The sequence below is a fragment of the Lemur catta genome, chromosome 14 (assembly GCF_020740605.2).
Source record: "Lemur catta isolate mLemCat1 chromosome 14, mLemCat1.pri, whole genome shotgun sequence".
Lineage (NCBI taxonomy): Eukaryota > Metazoa > Chordata > Mammalia > Primates > Lemuridae > Lemur > Lemur catta.
The window spans coordinates 55,682,437-55,702,407 of record NC_059141.1 but is presented as its reverse complement, the minus strand read 5'-3'; the positions used below and the strand labels follow the sequence as shown (position 1 = coordinate 55,702,407).

The window sequence follows — 19,971 nt, the reverse complement described above, 5'->3', positions numbered from 1 at the left end:
AATATGGTAATAAATTGTAATACAATGTAAATATGTATGGAATGCATACTACATGCCAGGCACTGTATTAAGCACTCACTTAATTCTCACAACTACCTTAAGAGGTATCATTATTCCCATTTTGCAGATGAGAACAGTAAGGCCTACAAAACTTGTGTTGCCTAAAGGCACATAGTTAATAAGTAGACAGATTGGCAAAACTCTTAAAAGTAAGTGTACTTGTTTGTTTCAACTGCAGAGAATTGAGGTAATTCTTCTCCTTGGGTCCTATCAAGTTGTCATCATTTGACTCAGGCATAACTCCTGTTATTTGATTTGTCACAGCATTCCTGATTCCAAATCTCATTCCCCTTCGAACCATGGGATTCTAATGTGTTTCATACGTGTTTTTACATTTCTGTGTATCCTTGAACACTGTATTGTATTGTTTTAGATGTTTGCACATGTTTACACATAATATATAAAAGAATGAGTTATGATTTTTATAGCTTATCCAATTTGATGTATATATGTCTGCTTTTGCTATGTAATAGTGTATATTCACCATCTCCTTATCTTTTCTCCTGGAAAGAGAGTCCTAGAATGCATCACACTCCCTTTCACTTTCAGCAGAACTGTGATTAAATATGCTCCTGGGTGTCTGTGTCCCCCTAAAACCCATCTTCTTTCCACTACATCTTCCTTCCTTCCTTCTTTTTTTTTTTTTTTTTTGGTGGGGGGAACAGAGTTTCGCTCTGGCTAGAGTGCAGTGGTGTCGTCATAGCTCACTGCATCCTCAAACTCCTGGGCTCAAGCGATCCTCCTGCTTCAGCCTCCCAATTAGCTGGGACTACAGGCATACGCCACCATGGCCAGCTAATTTTTTCTATTTTTTGTAGAGACAGTGTCTCCCTGTATTGCTCAGGCTGGTCTTGAACTCCTGAGCTCAAGTGATCCTCCTGCCTCAGCCTCCCAAACTGCTAGGATTATAGGCGTGAGCTGCCACACCCAACCTCCACTATGCCTTTTTGCCTCATTTGACTTGCGGTTTTTGGAGGGAGTTATATGGGCTAGAAGAAAACTGACTTCATTCAGGTTATACTTAAGGTTGCAGGTATTTTATTCCTCCAAAGATTAAAATATATATAGAATAGGTAATTGTATTTTAGCTTCCAAACTAACCACATAGGCAGGAAGAGCTAGGTGAATTATTCTCTTGTGTTCTTTTGATGCATTACATTCAGTCAGTGGTAACACAGACTTTACAGCATTCACTAGTATATTCTAGCTTTCTTCTTTCAGTAATTCTATTGCTGTTATTAGTTTGACATACTGTATAACATATTATAATTGTAAATTATTTATACATTATCTTAATGGTTGTCAAAGCAGATATTTTTCTTACAAGCAGATAGTAACTGTGCTTTGTCATAATTCATATTTGATCCTCCCACTCCTACAAGGAGATATATTTTACACTTTCTGGGACATTCACAAAACATGTAGTACCCATTATGAGGAAGAAAATATGCTATATGGCTGTTATATTTGTTATTTTTTGACTTGTGATTTATTCATTCTCTCAACCCCATTATCTGACTACTGTTAATATGGCACCTAAATTATGGCATGGAAAACAAGCTAATTATGTTCCTTAGGACAGACAACAGTGGTACATCTTGAGACACAAGCATCTGGTAGATTTCAGCCCTTTCCTCATCGCCGCTAGTCTAGGCTTGGTGGGGTTCTCTGTCCAAATATTTTTCTGTTACCATACATCCTTATGTATTTTCTCTTTTTCTTCTATAAATAATGTTTTATACTTTCTAAAGTCACTAGTCTCATATTTAGTTTGTTCCTTTTTGAGCCTTATGTTTACTTGAAGAAGTAATGTAGACTTAATTCCAGCTGTTTACTATTAATATCTACTCTTGTTTATTGAATTAAGCTTCTTACTATTCATAGACATGTCTTCTTTGTGTAAAACTAAATACACCAAAAGTAAAAATGGTTAAATTTGGGTAGAAAATTATGAATACTTTTAATATTTTATGTTTATTTTTTTTCTTCAAAGAGACAGAGTCTCCCTATATTGCCTAGGCTAGAGTGCAGTGGCCATTCACATGTGCAATCACAGTACACTACAGCCTTGAACTCCTGGCCTCAAGCAATCCACCCACCTCAACCTCCTGAGTAACTGAGACTATGGGCCATCTGCCCACATAATATTTTATTTATTTTTCAAAATTTGATGATGTGGTTAGTGTACTCTTCTGATAATTGTTTATGAAATGAAAGTATTCAAGTTTTTTATCAGAAGAGTACTCTAACCAGATCACCAAATTTTGAAAAATAAAGAAAATATTTAAATTAGTCATAATTTTTCTATGCAAATTTAACCATTTTTATTTGATTTTTTTATTGATTTTTATTTTTATTTTGGGGGGGACAAAGTCTCACTCTGTTACCCCAGCTAGAGAGCAGCAGCATCGTCATAGCTCACAGCAACCTCAAACTCCTGGGCTCAAGCAATCCTCCTCCCTCAGCTTCCTAAGTAGCCGTGAACACAGGCACGCGCCACCACCCCCCCCCCCAGCTAATTTTTTTCTATTTTTAGTAGAGACAGGGTGTGCTCTTGTTCAGGCTGGTCTCTGAACTCCTGAGCAAAGCGATTATCCCACCTTGGCCTCTCAGAGTGCTAGGATTACAGGTGAGAGCTACCGCGCCCGGCCCAGTCCGTTTTTATTTGATATAATCGGTTCTAATCTTTTTTTACTATTGATTTAATGTAGGTTGTAATCATACTGTACAAACACTATGTGTCGTGTCTTTCATTGAACATTTGTATCCTATAAACATTTTCTACTTTGCTACTTAATTTTCATCATCATTTGTAATGTCTTGAAAATATTCTCTAGAGCAGCACTCCTCAGCAGAAATATATGAGCCACGTATATAGTTTACAATGTTCTAGTACTGCATAAAAAAAGTAAAAAGAAATAGGTTAATAATATATTTACTCAATATATCTGAAATATATTTCTTTTTTCATCATGTAAAAATTATATACTGTATTATGCATGAAATTTTTTAATTAGATTTTTAACATTCTTCTTTTCATACTAACTCTTTGGAATGTTTTATCTATTTTACATTTATAACACAGTGAATTCAGTCACTGAACTTTCAATGTCAAAATGAAATGTAGTTCTACCAAACAATAAAATTTTAACAGAAAAATATTTTACACTGTCACCATTTTTATATTTACATTAGTGAAATTAAATAAAAAACTTAGTTCCACAGTTGTACTGGCCCCATTACTTGTGCTTATCATCTACATGTAGCTTCTTCATTTAAACTTATATAAATAAAACTTAAAATTCAGGTCCTCAGTTGCATTAGTCACATTTTAAGTGATTAACAGTGAGCTTTACAGTATATAGCCCAGGGGAATCTTTTCATGTTGGAAGGCCATATTAATTTAGCTGTAATCAAATAAGGCCAAACTCAAGAAACTTCAATTAAATATTCTTAGAAATGTACATTATTTCATAAAAATCTAACTACTATGTACTTAATAATTTAAAAAAAATGAAAACTATTTGTTAATTTTAAAGTTAACCTTTTAATGACTTTGTTGTGTCTGCTTTTTGTTGGAAAGCATTTGAATATTTGCCTGCAGCATGGAGGTCTGCGTTTTCAGCTGATCCTCTAGATGGGTATCAGTCATTTGTGACCTAAGGGCATCTTGATTTGGATTAGAAAGGAGAATTTAGATTCACAGCAATAAGTTATTGAACAGTAAGAAAGCATTTTGGGGGCATGTTGCCATAGGCGTCGGTATTCTACTGTATTTTTCCATGTTTCAATTGGATCTTTCTTTCTTTCTTTTTTTTTTTTTTTAACATTTTTTTTTTTTTTTTGGAGACAGAGTCTCACTCTGTTGCCCAGGCTAGAGTGAGTGCCGTGGCGTCAGCCTAGCTCACAGCAACCTCAAACTCCTGGGCTCAAGCGTCCTATTGCCTCAGCCTCCCAAGTAGCTGGGACTACAGGCATGCGCCACCATGCCCAGCTAATTTTTTCTATATATATTTTTTAGTTGGCCAGATAATTTCTTTCTATTTTTAGTAGAGACGGGGTTCTCACTCTTGCTCAGGCTGGTCTCGAACTCCTGAGCTCAAACGATCTACCCGCCTCAGCCTCCCAGAGTGCTAGGATTACAGGCGTGAGCCACCATGCCCGGCCCAATTGGATCTTTCTTAGCATCAAACAATGACTTTAAAATATCATCTACTGAGAGCTCAAGGAATTCCATCTTTAGTTCTATAGGTGCTTTGGTGATATCAACTAGGTGAGACTGAAATGCTAATTTGAGTGTGATATCGTGATTCTCAAAGTCAGTGAACCTTTCATTGTATTCTCTAATTATTAGAGAATTATATAGACCTATTAGGTCTATAACAGCCGCGTATTCTTCAGTGATTCACATTTATCATCCTGCTCATCACTGACCTTTGCTAATGGGGAAAATGTTCATCTGAAATTTCCTTTTGAAGAAATGTTTTGAAAAAAGATAGCTTTTTTTGAAATGCTTGGAATTTTTGCCACATATCATATATAACCTTAATTTTACCTTGAAAAGAAATATTCAAGTCATTTTGGTTTGGCTTACCACACAGAAATGCTGCATCCTATAGAAATCTTTCAATAATTCACATTGCTGATTGCTGTTCTGTTCAAATATCTGTTCTTGCAGAGATAAAATTTTGGCTAACACCTGTCCCTGCAATAGCCAACGCACTTTAGAATGATATGGCAAATCCACACTGAATACCGCATCATTCAACTTCAGCATGTTCTGAAACTGATGATGCCATGTTGCACTTGTGGGAATATAGTTAACAATACTTGTAGCTTGCTACAAAGTGTCACTTAATATAGTAACTTTAGCACAGAGATTTTGCTGATGCAAGATACCATGAAAAGAAATGAGAGCATCTGGATCTGTTAACACTTTTTTTATCTGTGCAATAAACCCTTCATGTTTTCCTGTCATGGAAGGTGCACCATCTGTACATACACCCACTAAATTTATCAAATTCAGTCCAACTTCACGACATGTATCTTGAGAGTTGTTAACGATATCTATCCCTCATGTTCTGTTTGCAAGAGTGCCCAAAGCAAGTAACTCTTTGTAGCAAAGAAAATCTTCTGTCATGACCTGAATGAAGCATGAAAGCTGCGCTGAGTCATATCAGTTGATTTATCCAAAGTGATTGAATAATATATATTTTCCTTTTGAAGTATTACATGAAGTTTTTCTGTTAAGTTGAAGGCTAATTCATGCTGCCAATTAATTGTGGTTCTCCTTGAAAGAGGCAGTTGTTTGTTCTTTGAAACATTATTGGGATCTAAGCATCCTACAACTTCGATAATGCTTTCTTTCACAATTTCTACATCACTGACTGGCTTTCCTTTTTTCCCCAAGTATATGAGCTGCTTTATAAGTTGCTTCAGTGGCATTATTTCCAGGTCTTACTGCTGCTTGAAAGAATTGTGTTTGCTTTTGCTTTTCATGTTTTAATTTCTGCAGTGCAACGTTTTGTGCCTCTCCCTCTAATTTAAAATATTTGTGGTCCTTACGAGTGTCATAATGCAGATGAGGGTTGAATTTCTTTAATGTTGATATTACAGTATCACAAAGCAAGCAAATCATCTTATCTTTAGCAGAAACAAGATGATAATATTGCAATTCCCAATCCTCACTAAAAAATCTGTTTTCTGGGCTGGGTGTGGTGGCTCACGCCTGTAATCCTAGCACTCTGGGAGGCCGAGGCGGGTGGATCCTTTGAGCTCAGGAGTTTGAAACCAGCCTGAGCAAGAGCAACACCCTGTCTCTACTAAAAATAGGAAGAAATTAGCTGGACAACTAAAAACATATAGAAAAAATTAGTGGGGCATGGTGGCACATGCCTGTAGTCCCAGCTACTCGGGAGGCTGAGGAAGAAGGATCTGTTTTCTTCCTTCAGCATTCTCTTGGTCTTCTTTGACATAATGGGCTGTTAAGTAGACAGAATTAAAAAATACTGTTGAGCTGTGCAGCTATTCACAAATTCTCCTTCAAACAGAAACACAGTGCACTGTTGTCAAAGGCTGATAACAGACTTGTGTACTCCAACCCTATAAACTCTCACCAACCAGCCTCTTGCAGTAGTGGTGCCAGTCAAGCAGGGGAAGTTAGAAGTAAATCATGAGTGTAGCAGCTGTCAGTTTAGCCCTATGGCTTACTCATGTTCTAATTGTGCTGGTCAATCTGGGAGGATTATTTCATTGAAACTTACTTTATTCTTCGATATTTTAAATACATTCTTTTTTTTTTTTTTTTTTTGAGACAGAGTCTCACTCTGTTGCCTGGGCTAGAGTGCCATGCCATCAGCCTGGCTCATAGCAACCTCAAACTCCTGGGCTCAAGTGATCCTCCTGCCTCAGCCTCCCAAGTAGCTGGGACTACAGGCATGTGCCACCATGCCTGGATAATTTTTTTCTATATATATTTTTAGCTGTCCATATAATTTCTTTCTATTTTTAGTAGAGACAGGGTCTTGCTTGTGCTCAGGCTAGTCTCGAACTCCTCTTGACCTTGAGCAATCCTCCCGCCTCAGCCTCCCAGAGTGCTAAGATTACAGGCGTGAGCCACCGCGCCCAACCTAAATACATTCATTTTAAAAATAAAATAAAAATATAAAAGATGAACAAACATGTATTAATAAAAATAAAAGGATTTGTTTTGAAAAATTTGGATTCATTCAAAAGGCCACACTCAAGGACCTAAAAGGCCACATGTGGCTTTATGCCACAGATTCCCCACCCCTGCTATAGCCAATTCTTACTTAACTACTTATTCCTCTGTTTATTAAATATTTACATAGTTTTCACATTTTCAATAAAATAAATATTGTATTTATGTTCATTTCATAAATGTATATTTTTCCATGATTTGGATTATTTCCTTAGCCTCTCAGATGTAGAATTATTGGTTCAAAGAGTATGAATGTGTTTATGGTTCCTCAAGTGGGTTTTCCAGTTGTTTCCTGAAAGACTGTGTGTTTTGTATTCCCGTCAGCAGTATTAATATTTGTTTCACCAATCTTTCTTTTTTTTTGTGAAATGGAGTCTCGCTCTGTCGCCTAGGCTAGAGTGCCGTGGCGTCAGCCTAGCTCACAACAACCTCAAACTCCTAGGCTCAAGCCATCCTCCTGCCTCTGTCTCCCGAGTAGCTGGCATTACAGGCGCATGCCACCACACCTGTCTAATTTTTCTATTTTTAGTAGAGACAGGGTCTCATTCTTGCTCAGGCTGGTCTCGAACTCCGGACCTTGACTGACCCTCCTGCCTTGGCCTCCCAGAGTGATAGGATTATAGGTGTCAGCCACTGCTCCCAGCCATCATGAATCTTTTTTCATCATTGAGTACTACCATGTTGTTTCTTTAGTTGCTAGAGAGGAAATCTTTGTCTATGTATTTACTTACTATTATTTCTCTTTCAGTGGAATGCTTTTTCATGTTCTTGGCTTGCTTATCTATTGCTGCCCTAATGCTTATAGACAAACAGAGTTAACTGTTGTGTACACTGAAATACCTAATTAGAAAGCACAAGATTTTGTTGGTTATATTTCCTAAACTATAGATGTATAAACTATTGGGCTGTTTTTATTGCAACTTTTACATGTGAAAAAGAAATTTTTGTAATGGCACTGTTTTATTTTCGGTGATAATATAGTCTCATGTTTGTTTAATTTTTAAACTATTTTAATTTCTTATTGGCTAAAGACACTAACATTTTGGCACATTTTTCCTGGTCTTTTGTTCTTTTCTTTTTTCCCTCTCTCCTGGTATCAACTGAAGACTTTAATTTTTCTGTAGCAAATCTTTAGATAATCTTTTCTCTGAGCTTGAAAGTCATTCCCACTCCAGAAGTTTGATATTTACTTCTCTTTTACTATAGATTTTCTGTGTATTAAAAAAAAACCTTAACTTTAATTAAACTGGAATTTATGTGGTTATATAATTGTGAGAAAAGACACTACATTACATGCTCTTAACTCTCAGTCAAACCCAGTGCTTACCCATTATTTACAGATGCGTGTCAGAGCGTTGCTGACGCACCTACTACCACTGCATGCAGAGTTTTATCCATGTGTGTTTTTATTTGGGAGTAGATGGACCCAAATAGGTTAAAATCCACTGATCTGAACCTGAGCAACATAGTGAGATCTCATCTCTACAAAAAAAAAAAATGGAAAAATTAGCTAAGCATGGTGGTGTTTGCCTGTAGTCCCAGCTACTCAGGAGACTGAGTCAGGAGAATCACTTGTACCCAGAATTTTGAGGTTGCAGTGAGCTATGATAGGGCCACTGTACTGTAGCCCCTGGACAACAGATCAAGACTGTCTCTTAAAAAAACAAAAAAATCCACTGGTCTGAATATTTCAAAATAATACCATCTATTTCTCCCTCTTATATTCTGATCAGATTATTTTTCCAAGCAATAGCAAGGCCTTTTTTTTTCTATATCACTATATATCCACATTAATAATTGTAGTCATGGTTACATTGCATAGCTTTATTTCCTTTTGAATCAATATAGACTTATACTTCCAAGAGTAATAAATCCCTGAAATTTACATAGAGGTGCATGTGCACATACACATACACATTCTTATTCCTCATTGTTAACAGAAATAAAAAAAAATTATGTTCTTAGGTAAAAGTAGTTAAAAAGAACCCCCAATTATCACCTTGAGTAAAGGTAAACATTGGTAAAAAGCAGAAAGGGTAATACCTTTCCTTTTCTTTTATTGATAGTATATTAAACAAACTTGCTTCTAATATTCCCCCGTGCTTAAACTACCCTGAGAAATCCTTGGAGTTGTTGTATAACAGATGTAAGTTTTTGAGATTTTGAAGCATTAAGTCTGGCTCTGCTAAAATGGTTTTTTGACTCTACCTTAGTCTTTCTCTATTCCTCCTACCTTTGCCTTTTTGTTTTGCTTCATTTTCCATTGTTATGAATACAAATGTCCCACTTCACTCAGTTCTGATTAATATTATCCAACCTCTGTTAGAATCTACTTTGCTTTTTGCCACTTATAGACAGAGTTAATTGTTGTGTACACTGAAATACCTAATTAGAAAAGCACAAGATTTTGTTGGTTATATTTTCTAAACTATAGATGTATAAACTATTGGGCTGTTTTTATTGCAAACTTTACATGTGAAAAAATTTTTTTGTAATGGTACTAGTTTTATTTTTGGTGATAATATAGTCTGGAACATGTGGTCTAGCAAAGGTTATAAATCTAGGAAGAAAAATTATGGTTGGCATCAATTTTTATAGTCTTTGCAATCTAACAGAGCACAAATCCCAAATTGTTTAAATACTAAATATTTACTTAAAGAAAAATGAGACCATTCAAAAATAGAATAAATTTAAACTGTGAATTTTCCTCTTACTTAAAAGCTGATGGGTTTTTGTATATTCTTTATAAAATTAACAAAATCGACATACTATCCATATCACAATATTTTTGTGTTGCATTTTAAAGTAAAACACACAGCATACACACATTTGGAATGAGGCCAAATTTAGACTCCAGGGGCATAGTGTTCTGTACCTTAAATTACAATCAGATGTATTTTAGCACAGATCAAATTTTCAGTCTGAAGTTGGTGAGAAGCCTAATTATTTGACCAGGTTACTATTTATGTAGACCATTCTATGGCTGTCTGTGGTTAATCCACAGCTGGCAGAATGCTAGCTCTGGGAGGTTTTTATTTCATGCTGAAGCAGTTTGGGGAGAAATGGGGTGGGGGGGTGACTTTAAACTCTTCTCATTAAATGAAAGACTAAAAAGCAAGTACAGTACATACATATTACTATGGAGACAAGATGCTGTATAAACTGTTCGTTTTAATTCTCCGAGTGACAGAAATAGCAAAGGAAGCAGCTTGGATGCTCATAGTTTGCAAGTTACATGGTATTTGGTTAAAAAAGAAAGAAGAAAACATTTAAAAAATAATGATAACTAAGACTCAGACTTGTTGCCTTTTAGAATAGTTGAATATTAGTAAAGAATTAATGGTTTGGAATTTTTAAATGATGAGTAGATATTATTATGATAGAAAAACATTATCTTTATTAGAATTTTATTAGCAATACTTTAAAGTGATAAGAGACAATTGTACGAGAGAAAAAGTAACATCTTTTCCTCACCCATTGCAAGGGTCATAGCTGATACCCCTATAGCAAAAGAGATTAACAAGAGAAAAGCATAATAAATTTAACAAAGTTTTACCTGACACAGGAGTCTTCAGAAATGAAGTCCCAAAGACTCAGTGAAAACTGTGCATTTTTATGTTAAGTCTGATTAAAGAAGTGAATAGTTGTGGAGAAATATGATTGGATAAAAAGGATGTGATCTAATGATAATAAACTGGGGAGGGGAAGGTGGGATCGGAACCTAACAAATCCTGTCTGTTCAGATACTTCTTGGTTTCCGGGTATAGATCCAGGACCCCTTTAGAGTAAGGGTTTTATGACCTATTTTCAGGTGAGGTAGATCAGAGAATTCCTTTATGGCCAGCTCTCACACAGAAAGGCAGGGGAAGGTCATAGTGACCTTGCTTGTGCAGTGTTTTCAGTTGTCAGCATGCCATATTTTGGGGTATCATATTCTGAGCCCTGACACAATTAGAGTATAAAATTCTTTCTTAGTCTCTCAGAATGTATAAGTTAGGTGGTAAATCCTCCCTTCAAAGATGGATCCGATATACATTACCCCTGACACAAAATCAATTCTTTTAGTATTCTTACAGTATTCTATTTGAAATTCGAAAATAATGGAAAAAGATCTTTTTTTTCTTTTTAAACTTTTCAAAGTTTGCATGATAGAAGTGGTTAGTCCCTCTTGTAAGTGAATATTTCAATAACATTTTTATAACTTTTTAAAAATTTTTCCTTTATATTTTGAAGGTTTCTTACATTTATAAACTAGCTCTTCTCCCCTTCAAGTTTCTATTGTCCCCATTTCCTCTGTTTTTTTACTCTAATTATTCTCCCTTCCTTGCTTCTTCATTCTTCTGTTTCTCCATAAATCCTTATCTTTGAAAAGCAAAAATGATCAAACTTTCCCTGTTGTTAGAAACAAGCTTTTCCCCGGCACAGGGGTGCATGACTGTAGAGCTAGCTATTCAGCAGGCTGCAGCAGGAGGATCTCTTGAGCTCAGAAGTTCAAATCTAGTCTGGGCAACATAGCAAGACCCCATCCCTAAAAAAAAAAAAAAAAAAAAATTAAAAAAAAAAATTTTAAACCTTACCAAAAAAAAAACAACCCTCTCATTCCCTCCTTCTCCTCCACCAAAGAAAGCCTCTATGCCCCTTCCTTCTCTATTATCTACTCAAACTAGAGGCATAATATCTGGAGTAATTTGAATCCAGACTCCATCACATGTAAGCTGTGTAACCTGGGGGGCATTTCTTAACTTCTCTATCTTGCTTTCTTTATTTATAAAATAAAATTAATAATGATATCTACCTCATAGGTTTGATATAAGGAAGAAATAATAATAACTGACTTACTATATAAAAAGCTTCTACTATACTGCCTGGCACACAAAAATTGCTCAGTAAAGGTCATGTGATTTTATTATCATCACTGATAAAGTTCCCCAAATAATTTATAACCCTTACCCTTACTTTCTCACCATTCTTTTTTTTTTTTTGGTTTTTTGCTGCTGTTTTTCACCATTCCTTCTTTAACAACTATTTTTATCTTCATACTGAGTGCTTTCTCCTAATCATCAAATCTGTAGCTTTTGCTCAGTTCATTCTTTCTCTGCCTCTTAAGAGCATTGAACACCTTTAAGTACCGTCTTGCAATTTTCCTTGCTGGATTTCTCCATCATCACTTCTGTTCTCCTCACTTGCCTTCCTGTTGTTCTTTCCTCTGTCCTCTTATTTTTGTTGTTCTCCATTCTGTCATTTGTCCTCTTTTTGTTCTGCATTGTCTTCCTTGGTAATTACAACCCCTCTAACCATCACATTCCTCCATGGCCTTTCTCCTGAGTCCAGCTTTTTAGTAGATATTTGGAGATCCTTTAGCACCTCAACTGTAGTAGGACCACAACTATAAACACTCTTTCTTTAACATCTAAGCCAGATCTTATTCAGGATTTTTCTATTTCTATTAATAGTAGGACCAGATTTAAAATCTCAATCATCTTTTGACTCTTTTCTCCTTTGCCTGTCACATCTTGGGCAATTGCCAAGTCCTGTATCTAGTGTTCCTAGTATGGTTTTCTTTTACACAGCCAAATATAGACTTTTATTAACTGTTGCTGAATTGTTGCTGTCCAGATTAACTTTCCTTTAAATTTTCCTACAAACGTTTTATTCTTTTCTTTCAAGGAAAACTTCATTACCCTGATTCATCCCTATGCCACTCCCACATTGCCTACCAAGTAGACTCCAACTCTGTTACTCAAGGTCCTTTGTGTTGGTAACTCTTTCCAAGTTCATCTTGTATTATCGCCCTTTGCATATTCCTTTTCTCACTTGTGCATCATCCAAACTAATTTTCTATATATGCATCCATATTTTGCTTATACTTTCATCTAGAAAGTGCAAGTATATTTAATGAGACCTTGATTAATACTAAAGATGTAGATAAATAGCATTTTAAAATATAGGTTTCGTGACATGAAATTTTAATTAAAATAATTTTATATTACATTACTGAACTATTTTCTCATTATTTGAAAATTGTAATTCACAATCTTCCTCAAAATCCAGTTTAGATGTTTCTTAAGATAACAAGCTATGTTCTACTGTAGGTGTGGAAGAAAAAATAAAAATAAAAAAATGATAATAAAAAGAAAGAGAATTTAAAAAAAAAGATAAGCTATGATCTTAATAAATAGATTACTTTTAAGTCACTTGTAAGAATCTAAACTGTTTATAAAAAGCTAGAAGAATTCAATCTGCCTTCATAGTACAATTTCCCTAATTTAAATGTAACTATTGTCCTGAATGAGACCTTTCAAATATTTTTTGTTTTGTAGATTCCCAGAATTCTTTCAGTATTGAGCATATATATCTAATGTGAAATATAATAAGTAATGTTTTATTCTCTGAAGTAATGGCATGTATCAAGCATATAGTTCATATGATAAAATTTCTCCTAGTCAAGGGCTACTGTTTTCTGCCTTGCATTTTATAATCATGTTTTATATATGCTTTGTGTTTTGTATAGATTTCTTTTATTCTCACTGAAGTGACTCTGCGGAGATGGCATTTCTAATTTTTCCTTCTTTTACCTTTATCCAGGGCTTTTTTCTTACCGTTTCCCCAGAGTCAGTATTAAAAGTGGCTCGCCATGCTTCTGAAAACAACAGGATTTTCACTTTGAATCTGTCTGCACCATTTATTAGCCAATTCTACAAGGAACCATTGATGAAAGTTATGCCTTATGTTGACATACTTTTTGGAAATGAGACGGTAAGATACCCTTTCTTTAAAAAAAGAACCTTTCTTTTTGTTTCTGATCTGTGTATATGTTTACAAAGATATAAATAAAAACCTAAATTTTGCATAAATATCCTTGGGAATTGCATAACAAAAGTGCCTCAATGTGAACTGCTGTAACTCAGTATTTTCAGTGTTTCCTTTAGTATATAGTAAATTATTACTTAGTAAAACATTTATTTTTTAAAGTTTAGGCATTTGAGGTTTAATTTACACATAGTAAAATTCACCCTTTTTACTGTGCATTTCTGAGTTTTTACAGACGCATACCTGACCTGTTACTGTGACCACAATTGAGATAAAAAACGCTTTCATCACTTTTTTAGTCTCTTTAAAGTCTGAGTTTATTTAATTTTAATTTAATAAATAATAAATGTTGAAATATTATAATATATACTAAATTTATTAATAATATCATTTTTGCTAATATTTGTATGTTGATGGTTATAAAATGGAATTTCATTTGGGAATCTTGCATGATACCATATAAAATGGAATTTCCTTTGAACTGTTAAAACAGCTTTTTATTTTTACCAAGAATGTATTTTTTTCCATTCTGAATTATGGAAAATTATTTTTTTGCTTATTTAGTATTTATTGCTTATGTTTAACCTGTAGGGCTTAAAAATTCATGAATTAAAAAAAAAGAAGTGTTCAGTATGTCTTTATGACTTGACCATGTCACCGAACTCTTATGAGCCTTGGGGGTTTTATGTATAAAATGAAGGTGTTATATTAATCATCCCAGAGATTCATTCTGATTCTGAATCCACAGTTCTAACATAGTTTGAATATATTCATCAATTTTATATCTAAATAAGATAACTGTACTATCTGCCTAGAATAACATAAAAATTGGCCTGGAAATAATTTATGAGATCACCTGGGTGGAGATTAAAGGACTGATTTGTAGAAGTAATATCATGGTGTGAGTATCTACAAAAGTGATAACCAATGGAAATGAAATGCTATATTCTTAACAATTCACAAACTGACATACTGGCAAGAAGTAGTGGTGAAAGCCTTTAACTGCTAGATAGCTACTGGAAGTCTCATTTGACTAAAATCTACCTTTTAGATTTTCCTTATTAACAGTTTTATTTTCTAAACGGTAAAGGAAATAACTGGGGAAAGTGCTATGAAAGCCCTTTGAATAACGTGAAAGAATTGGTCTTCAGCATAGCTGAATTGGTCTCAGCAGTCTGAGAATCATTGGGAGAAACTGACACTTGGTCTGAGTTCTTTATAGTTAAGAAAGATCAGACTGGCAGCACTTAAATGTGTGCTCTAGACTTTAAGAAGACAAATTTTAAAACTTTTGAAAAAGATAAATATGATTCCAAGGAATGAGATTTTGGAAATAAAGACAGCTTGAAGGGGATTAAATACCATCAAAAATGCAATTCAAACTTTATAGTCATAAATGACCTTAATTAGGAAGCGAATGGGGAGGGGCCCTAAAAAATTGCAGAGCACACAGAAAACTGTTTAAGTAGAGCCCGTACTTGTAAAACACATGTAAAAAAAAAGATATAGAGCATGTTTAGAACCAGGGAATGATACTAAAAATTTGGCAGAGACTTAGAATAGAAAAGAAGAGGCCCAAGAATGATTTAGGTTGGCAGAGACGCTGATAACATCAAAATGGTCTTTACTTAACAACAACAACAACAACAACAAGACTCCAAGGTGTAAGGAACAAATGAAAAAATAGATAAATTGGACACCATGAAAATTAAAAACTTTTATGCATCAGAGGAAACTATCACAAATGTAAAAAGACAACCCATAGAATGGGAAATAATATTTGCAAATCATATGTCTGCAGGGGATTAGTATCCAGAATATAAAACTCGGTGACAACTCAACAACAAGAAAACCTACAACCCAATTCAATAATAGTCAAAGGAATTAAGTAAACATTTGTCCAAAGAAGATATACACATCACCAATAAACACATGAAAGTGTGCTCAACATACCTGATCAGTAGAGAAATGCAAATCAAAACCCAAGTTAGATACCCCTTCATGCCAATTAGAAAGGCAATTATCAAAAAAAATGGAAAATAAGTGTTGGTGAGGATATGGAAAAATTGGAACACTTCTGTATTGCTGATGGGAATGTAAAATGATGCAGCTGCTGTGGAAGATAATTTGGTGACTCTTCAAGAAGTTAAACATAGAATTATTACCATATGATCCAGCAATTCCACTTCTAGGTATATACCCAAAATAACTGAAAGCCAGGACTTAAATAGTTGTACACCAATGTTCATAGCAGCACTAGTCACAATAGCCAAAGGTAGAAAATGAACCAAATGTCCATCAGCAGATGAATAAACAAAATTTCAAAAATACATACAATAGATTATTATTCAGTCTTAAAGAAATGAAATTTTGATACATGCTACAACATAAATGAATCTTGAAAGCATTATGTTAAATAAGCCAGATACATCAGACAACTATTGGATTTTCCTATAAGAATTCCACTTATATGAGGTACCTAGAATAGGCAAATTTTCAGAGACAGACAGTAGAGTAGTGGTTATCAGGTGGTGGGGGTGGGGAGGAATGGGGCATTATTGTTTAATAGGTACAGAGCTTCTGTTTAGGCTGATGAAAAAGTTCTGGAAATTGAGAGTGGTTATGGTTGTACCATATTGTGAATGTACTTAGTGCTATTGAATTGAGTATTTAAAATGGTTAAAATGGTAAATTTTGTCTTATATAGTTTACCACAATTTAAAAAAAAGATTATTTCTATAAACCAATAAACTAAAGTTTGATTAGAGCTTTTTATAGATTATTAAAGGAATTATTTTTCTCCACCTAGAAGCAGAAGTTATAAAACTATAAGCTGCTACATGACTACAAGTCATGTCAGGAAAACTTTTTTCTCTTTTGTTGTATTATTGTTCAGTTGAATTTATTTCTATAAATATTTATGAAATACCTATTATGTCAGACCAATAAACAGATAACATAGTATATTTGAAAAGATATGTGATGATATGGATTATAGAATAATAAAGATTGGCTATAGAGCAATTATATGTATTTGGTATTTTACTGAACCAGTCTCAAAAGATCTGCTAATAAATAAATGGATTTCTAGTGGTATGTGTCAGTGTTTATTCTGAGCTTTGATCGAGTAAACTACCAGTGATTCAGATAAAGTTATATTTGCATATAATGCAAATGCAAATATTGCAACACCTTAATAAATATCAAGTAAGTTGAATGTCACAATCAGATGTTTAAAAGTGTTAACTAGACTGCAAACATCAGTTGACGGATAAAATTTAATAGAGATAATAAAAATGATACCATATTTGATTATAAAAAGCAAGTAGAGTAATATGTTTTATCTCTTTAGTCTTATCACCCATTGTTCTTCTTGAATACTATAATAATAATAAATTATCTTCAGTTCTCCTGGAAAAAGGGGGACATTTCAGTTCTAAAATGCAATAAAGCATGCAATATATTTCTCAGGGAATATATATAGGATTGTTTTACCTTTCCTTCTCCCCGCCAAAAAAAATAAATTTACTTTGTTTAGTATAAATTTTCAAAACATCAACACTTAGCTAAAACCAGACACACTTGGCCCTTATTTTCTACCTGATGTCACCTTCTCTTTCTCAAAGGATTGTATACTAGTAGTGATGATTTAAAACTTTCCTAATAGCGTCAGTATTTTAAAAAAAGCACCTTCTCCATCAAGACTATTTCTTCACAGGCAATAATCAGTTATCCCTGTGGGACAAGAAATAAATGAGATAAACCCAATGATTGCCCCAGCTAACTACTTGGAGAGGATTTCTAGGGCACAGCACAGTAGGGTAACCCAAGTAGAGCCTGGCAGTCTCATTGAATGAGGAGATGGAGCTGGAAGTTCAGAAGTCTAAGACAGCTGGTGTTTGCAAGTTAAAAGTACCAGAGAAAAGAGAGCTGCATGCAGAGAGAACGTAGGATGTTTACAGAGAGTCCCACCAAGTCTTCAGGTGAGTATAGATCAGCATATATTTGTAAGGAGACTAATAAAGACTGGGAGAAGAACCAAAGATTAGAGAGAAAAATCCTCAGAGTACACGTGGGGGCCTATAACTATTCCTGTTCTACTAGCCAGAGTAGATAATCTCATAATTCATGAGGCTTCAAATAGTGTTCAGGATGGTTTTGCCCTATTAGTGGGGCAAAATTAGCTCTAAACTAGAAGCTGTTCTGGTCTCTCCTATGAATATTATTCCAATATATTTGACAACCTTTATGAAATGGAAAAATTCCTTCAGAGACACAAAGTACTAAAGCATGCTAAAGAAATAGAAAAAGGCTATTTAAGTTATGTATTGTAGTTAAAACCTTTGGTGCAAAGAAGACTCAAGGGCCATATTGCTTCAGTGTTGAATTCTATCACGCATTTAAGAAAGACATAATACCAGTTCTACACAAACTGTCTCAGAAAATTAAAGAGGGAAAAACACTAGCCAACTTATTCCATGCGATCAGCATTACCTTGATACCAAAACCAAGCGAAGTATTACAGGAAAAGAAAATGCAGTATCCCTCATAAACATAGATGTAAAAATTCTTAAAATAATTTTAACAAATCAAACCCAACATATATAAAAAGGATAATTCATCATGACCAGGAGTGCAGAATTGGCTTAACATTTAAAAATCTATCAATATAATTCATCATACTAAAATGAAAAAAATATATGATCATCCTTAATAGACATAGAAAAGCATTTGACAGAATCCATCACCCATTGCTGATAAAAGCCCTCAGAATACTAGGAGAAGGGAACAACTTCATGTTAATGAAGAACATCCCTGAAAAATGTCCAGCGAGCATCATACTTAATGGTGAAAGGTTGAATGCTTTCCCCTAAGATGGGAAACAAATCAAGAATGTTCACTCTCTCCACTTATGTTCAACATTGTACTAGAAGTTCTAGCCAGGGATAATAAGGCATAAAAAGCATCCAGATTAGGAAGGAAGAAGTAAAACTGTCTCTATTATCAAACACTATGGTCATCCTTGCAGAAAATCCAATGTAATCTTGAAAAAGCTATTAGAACTAACAGTGAGTTTAACAAGATTGCAAGATACAGAATAAAAATAAAAACCTAGGCCCTGCATGGAGGTTCACATCTGTAATCCCAGGACTTTGGGAGGCCAAGGCAGGAGGATCACTTGAAGCCAGGAATTCAAGACCAGCCTAGGCACCATAGTAAGACCCTGTCTCTACAAAAAGTTTTTTAAAAATTAACTGGACATGGTGGTACATGCCTGAAGTCCCAGCTACTTGGGAGGCTGAAGCAGGAAGACCGCTTGAGCCCCAGAAGTTTGAGGTTGCAGTGAACTATGATGATACTCCTGCACTCCAGCCTTAAGACCTTGTCTCAAAAAAAACTAACGAAAAATAAAAAAGCAAACTTCAATCCATTTGCAACTGTGCAGCTATTTAGAATGTCTAAAATTAAAATTGTGACCATACCAAATATTGGCAAGGATATTGAGCTGCTAGAATGTAAAATGGTATAACTACTTTGGAAAATGGTTTTCCTGTTTCTTACAAAGTTAGATATATATCCATCATATGACTTAGCTATCTAACTCCTAGGTATTCACCCAAGAGAAATGAAAGCATATGTTCTTAGAAAGACATGCACAAATGTTCATAGCAATTTCATTTCTAATAGCCAAAGTCTGGGGAAAAACCCAAATGTCCACGAACTGGTGTCTGGATAAACAAATTGTGATATATCCATGCAGTTGAATACTACTCAGCTATAAAAGATACAAACTATCGATAAGAAATGAACCAACAACATGGATGAATCTCAGAATATTTATGCTAAGTGAAAGATACCAGACAAAAGTGCATTCTGTATGATTCCATTTTATTCAATTGTAGAAAATGCAGACTAATTTATAATGACAGAAAGTGGTTTCATTGTTGCCTGGGCTCAGGAATGTGCTGAGAGAGGCATGAAGGAACTTAGGAATAATGTATGTGTTCCAATTGTGGTTGTGGTTGCAGGACTTTATACATATGTAAAAACTTATTTTATACTTCTAATTTGTGTACCCTATTGTATATCATTTATACTTCAGTAAAGCTGTTAAAAAGAACACATACTTCGTGATTCCACTTGTATGTTTAAAAATAGGAAAAATTAATTTAGAGCTATTCAAATAAGTTCCAAAAACACATTGTTAAAATGTAGAAATGCCAGTTTCTTTTTTTCTTTCTTTTTGATCACCTTGTATTAAATTTCTATTATTTACATGAAAGATTCCCCTTATATTTAAATAGCAATATCAAGCCACAGGAGGAGTGCTTTGATAGTTCTGGGTTCCAATCTTGACAAACAATTAAAAATTATCATGC

The 19,971-nt window shown here is 34.4% G+C and overlaps 1 protein-coding gene across 2 annotated transcripts in view; it reads left to right on the top strand.

Annotated features, from left to right (window-relative positions):
• ADK (adenosine kinase) overlaps nucleotides 1–19,971 on the top strand; it is a 497,861-nt gene that overhangs the window by 320,692 nt on the left and 157,198 nt on the right. For both annotated transcript variants that reach the window (XM_045568944.1, XM_045568945.1), the window contains exon 7: nucleotides 13,367–13,537. In XM_045568944.1, coding sequence (XP_045424900.1) covers nucleotides 13,367–13,537 — 171 coding nt within the window. The remainder of the gene's footprint in view (nucleotides 1–13,366; nucleotides 13,538–19,971) is intronic.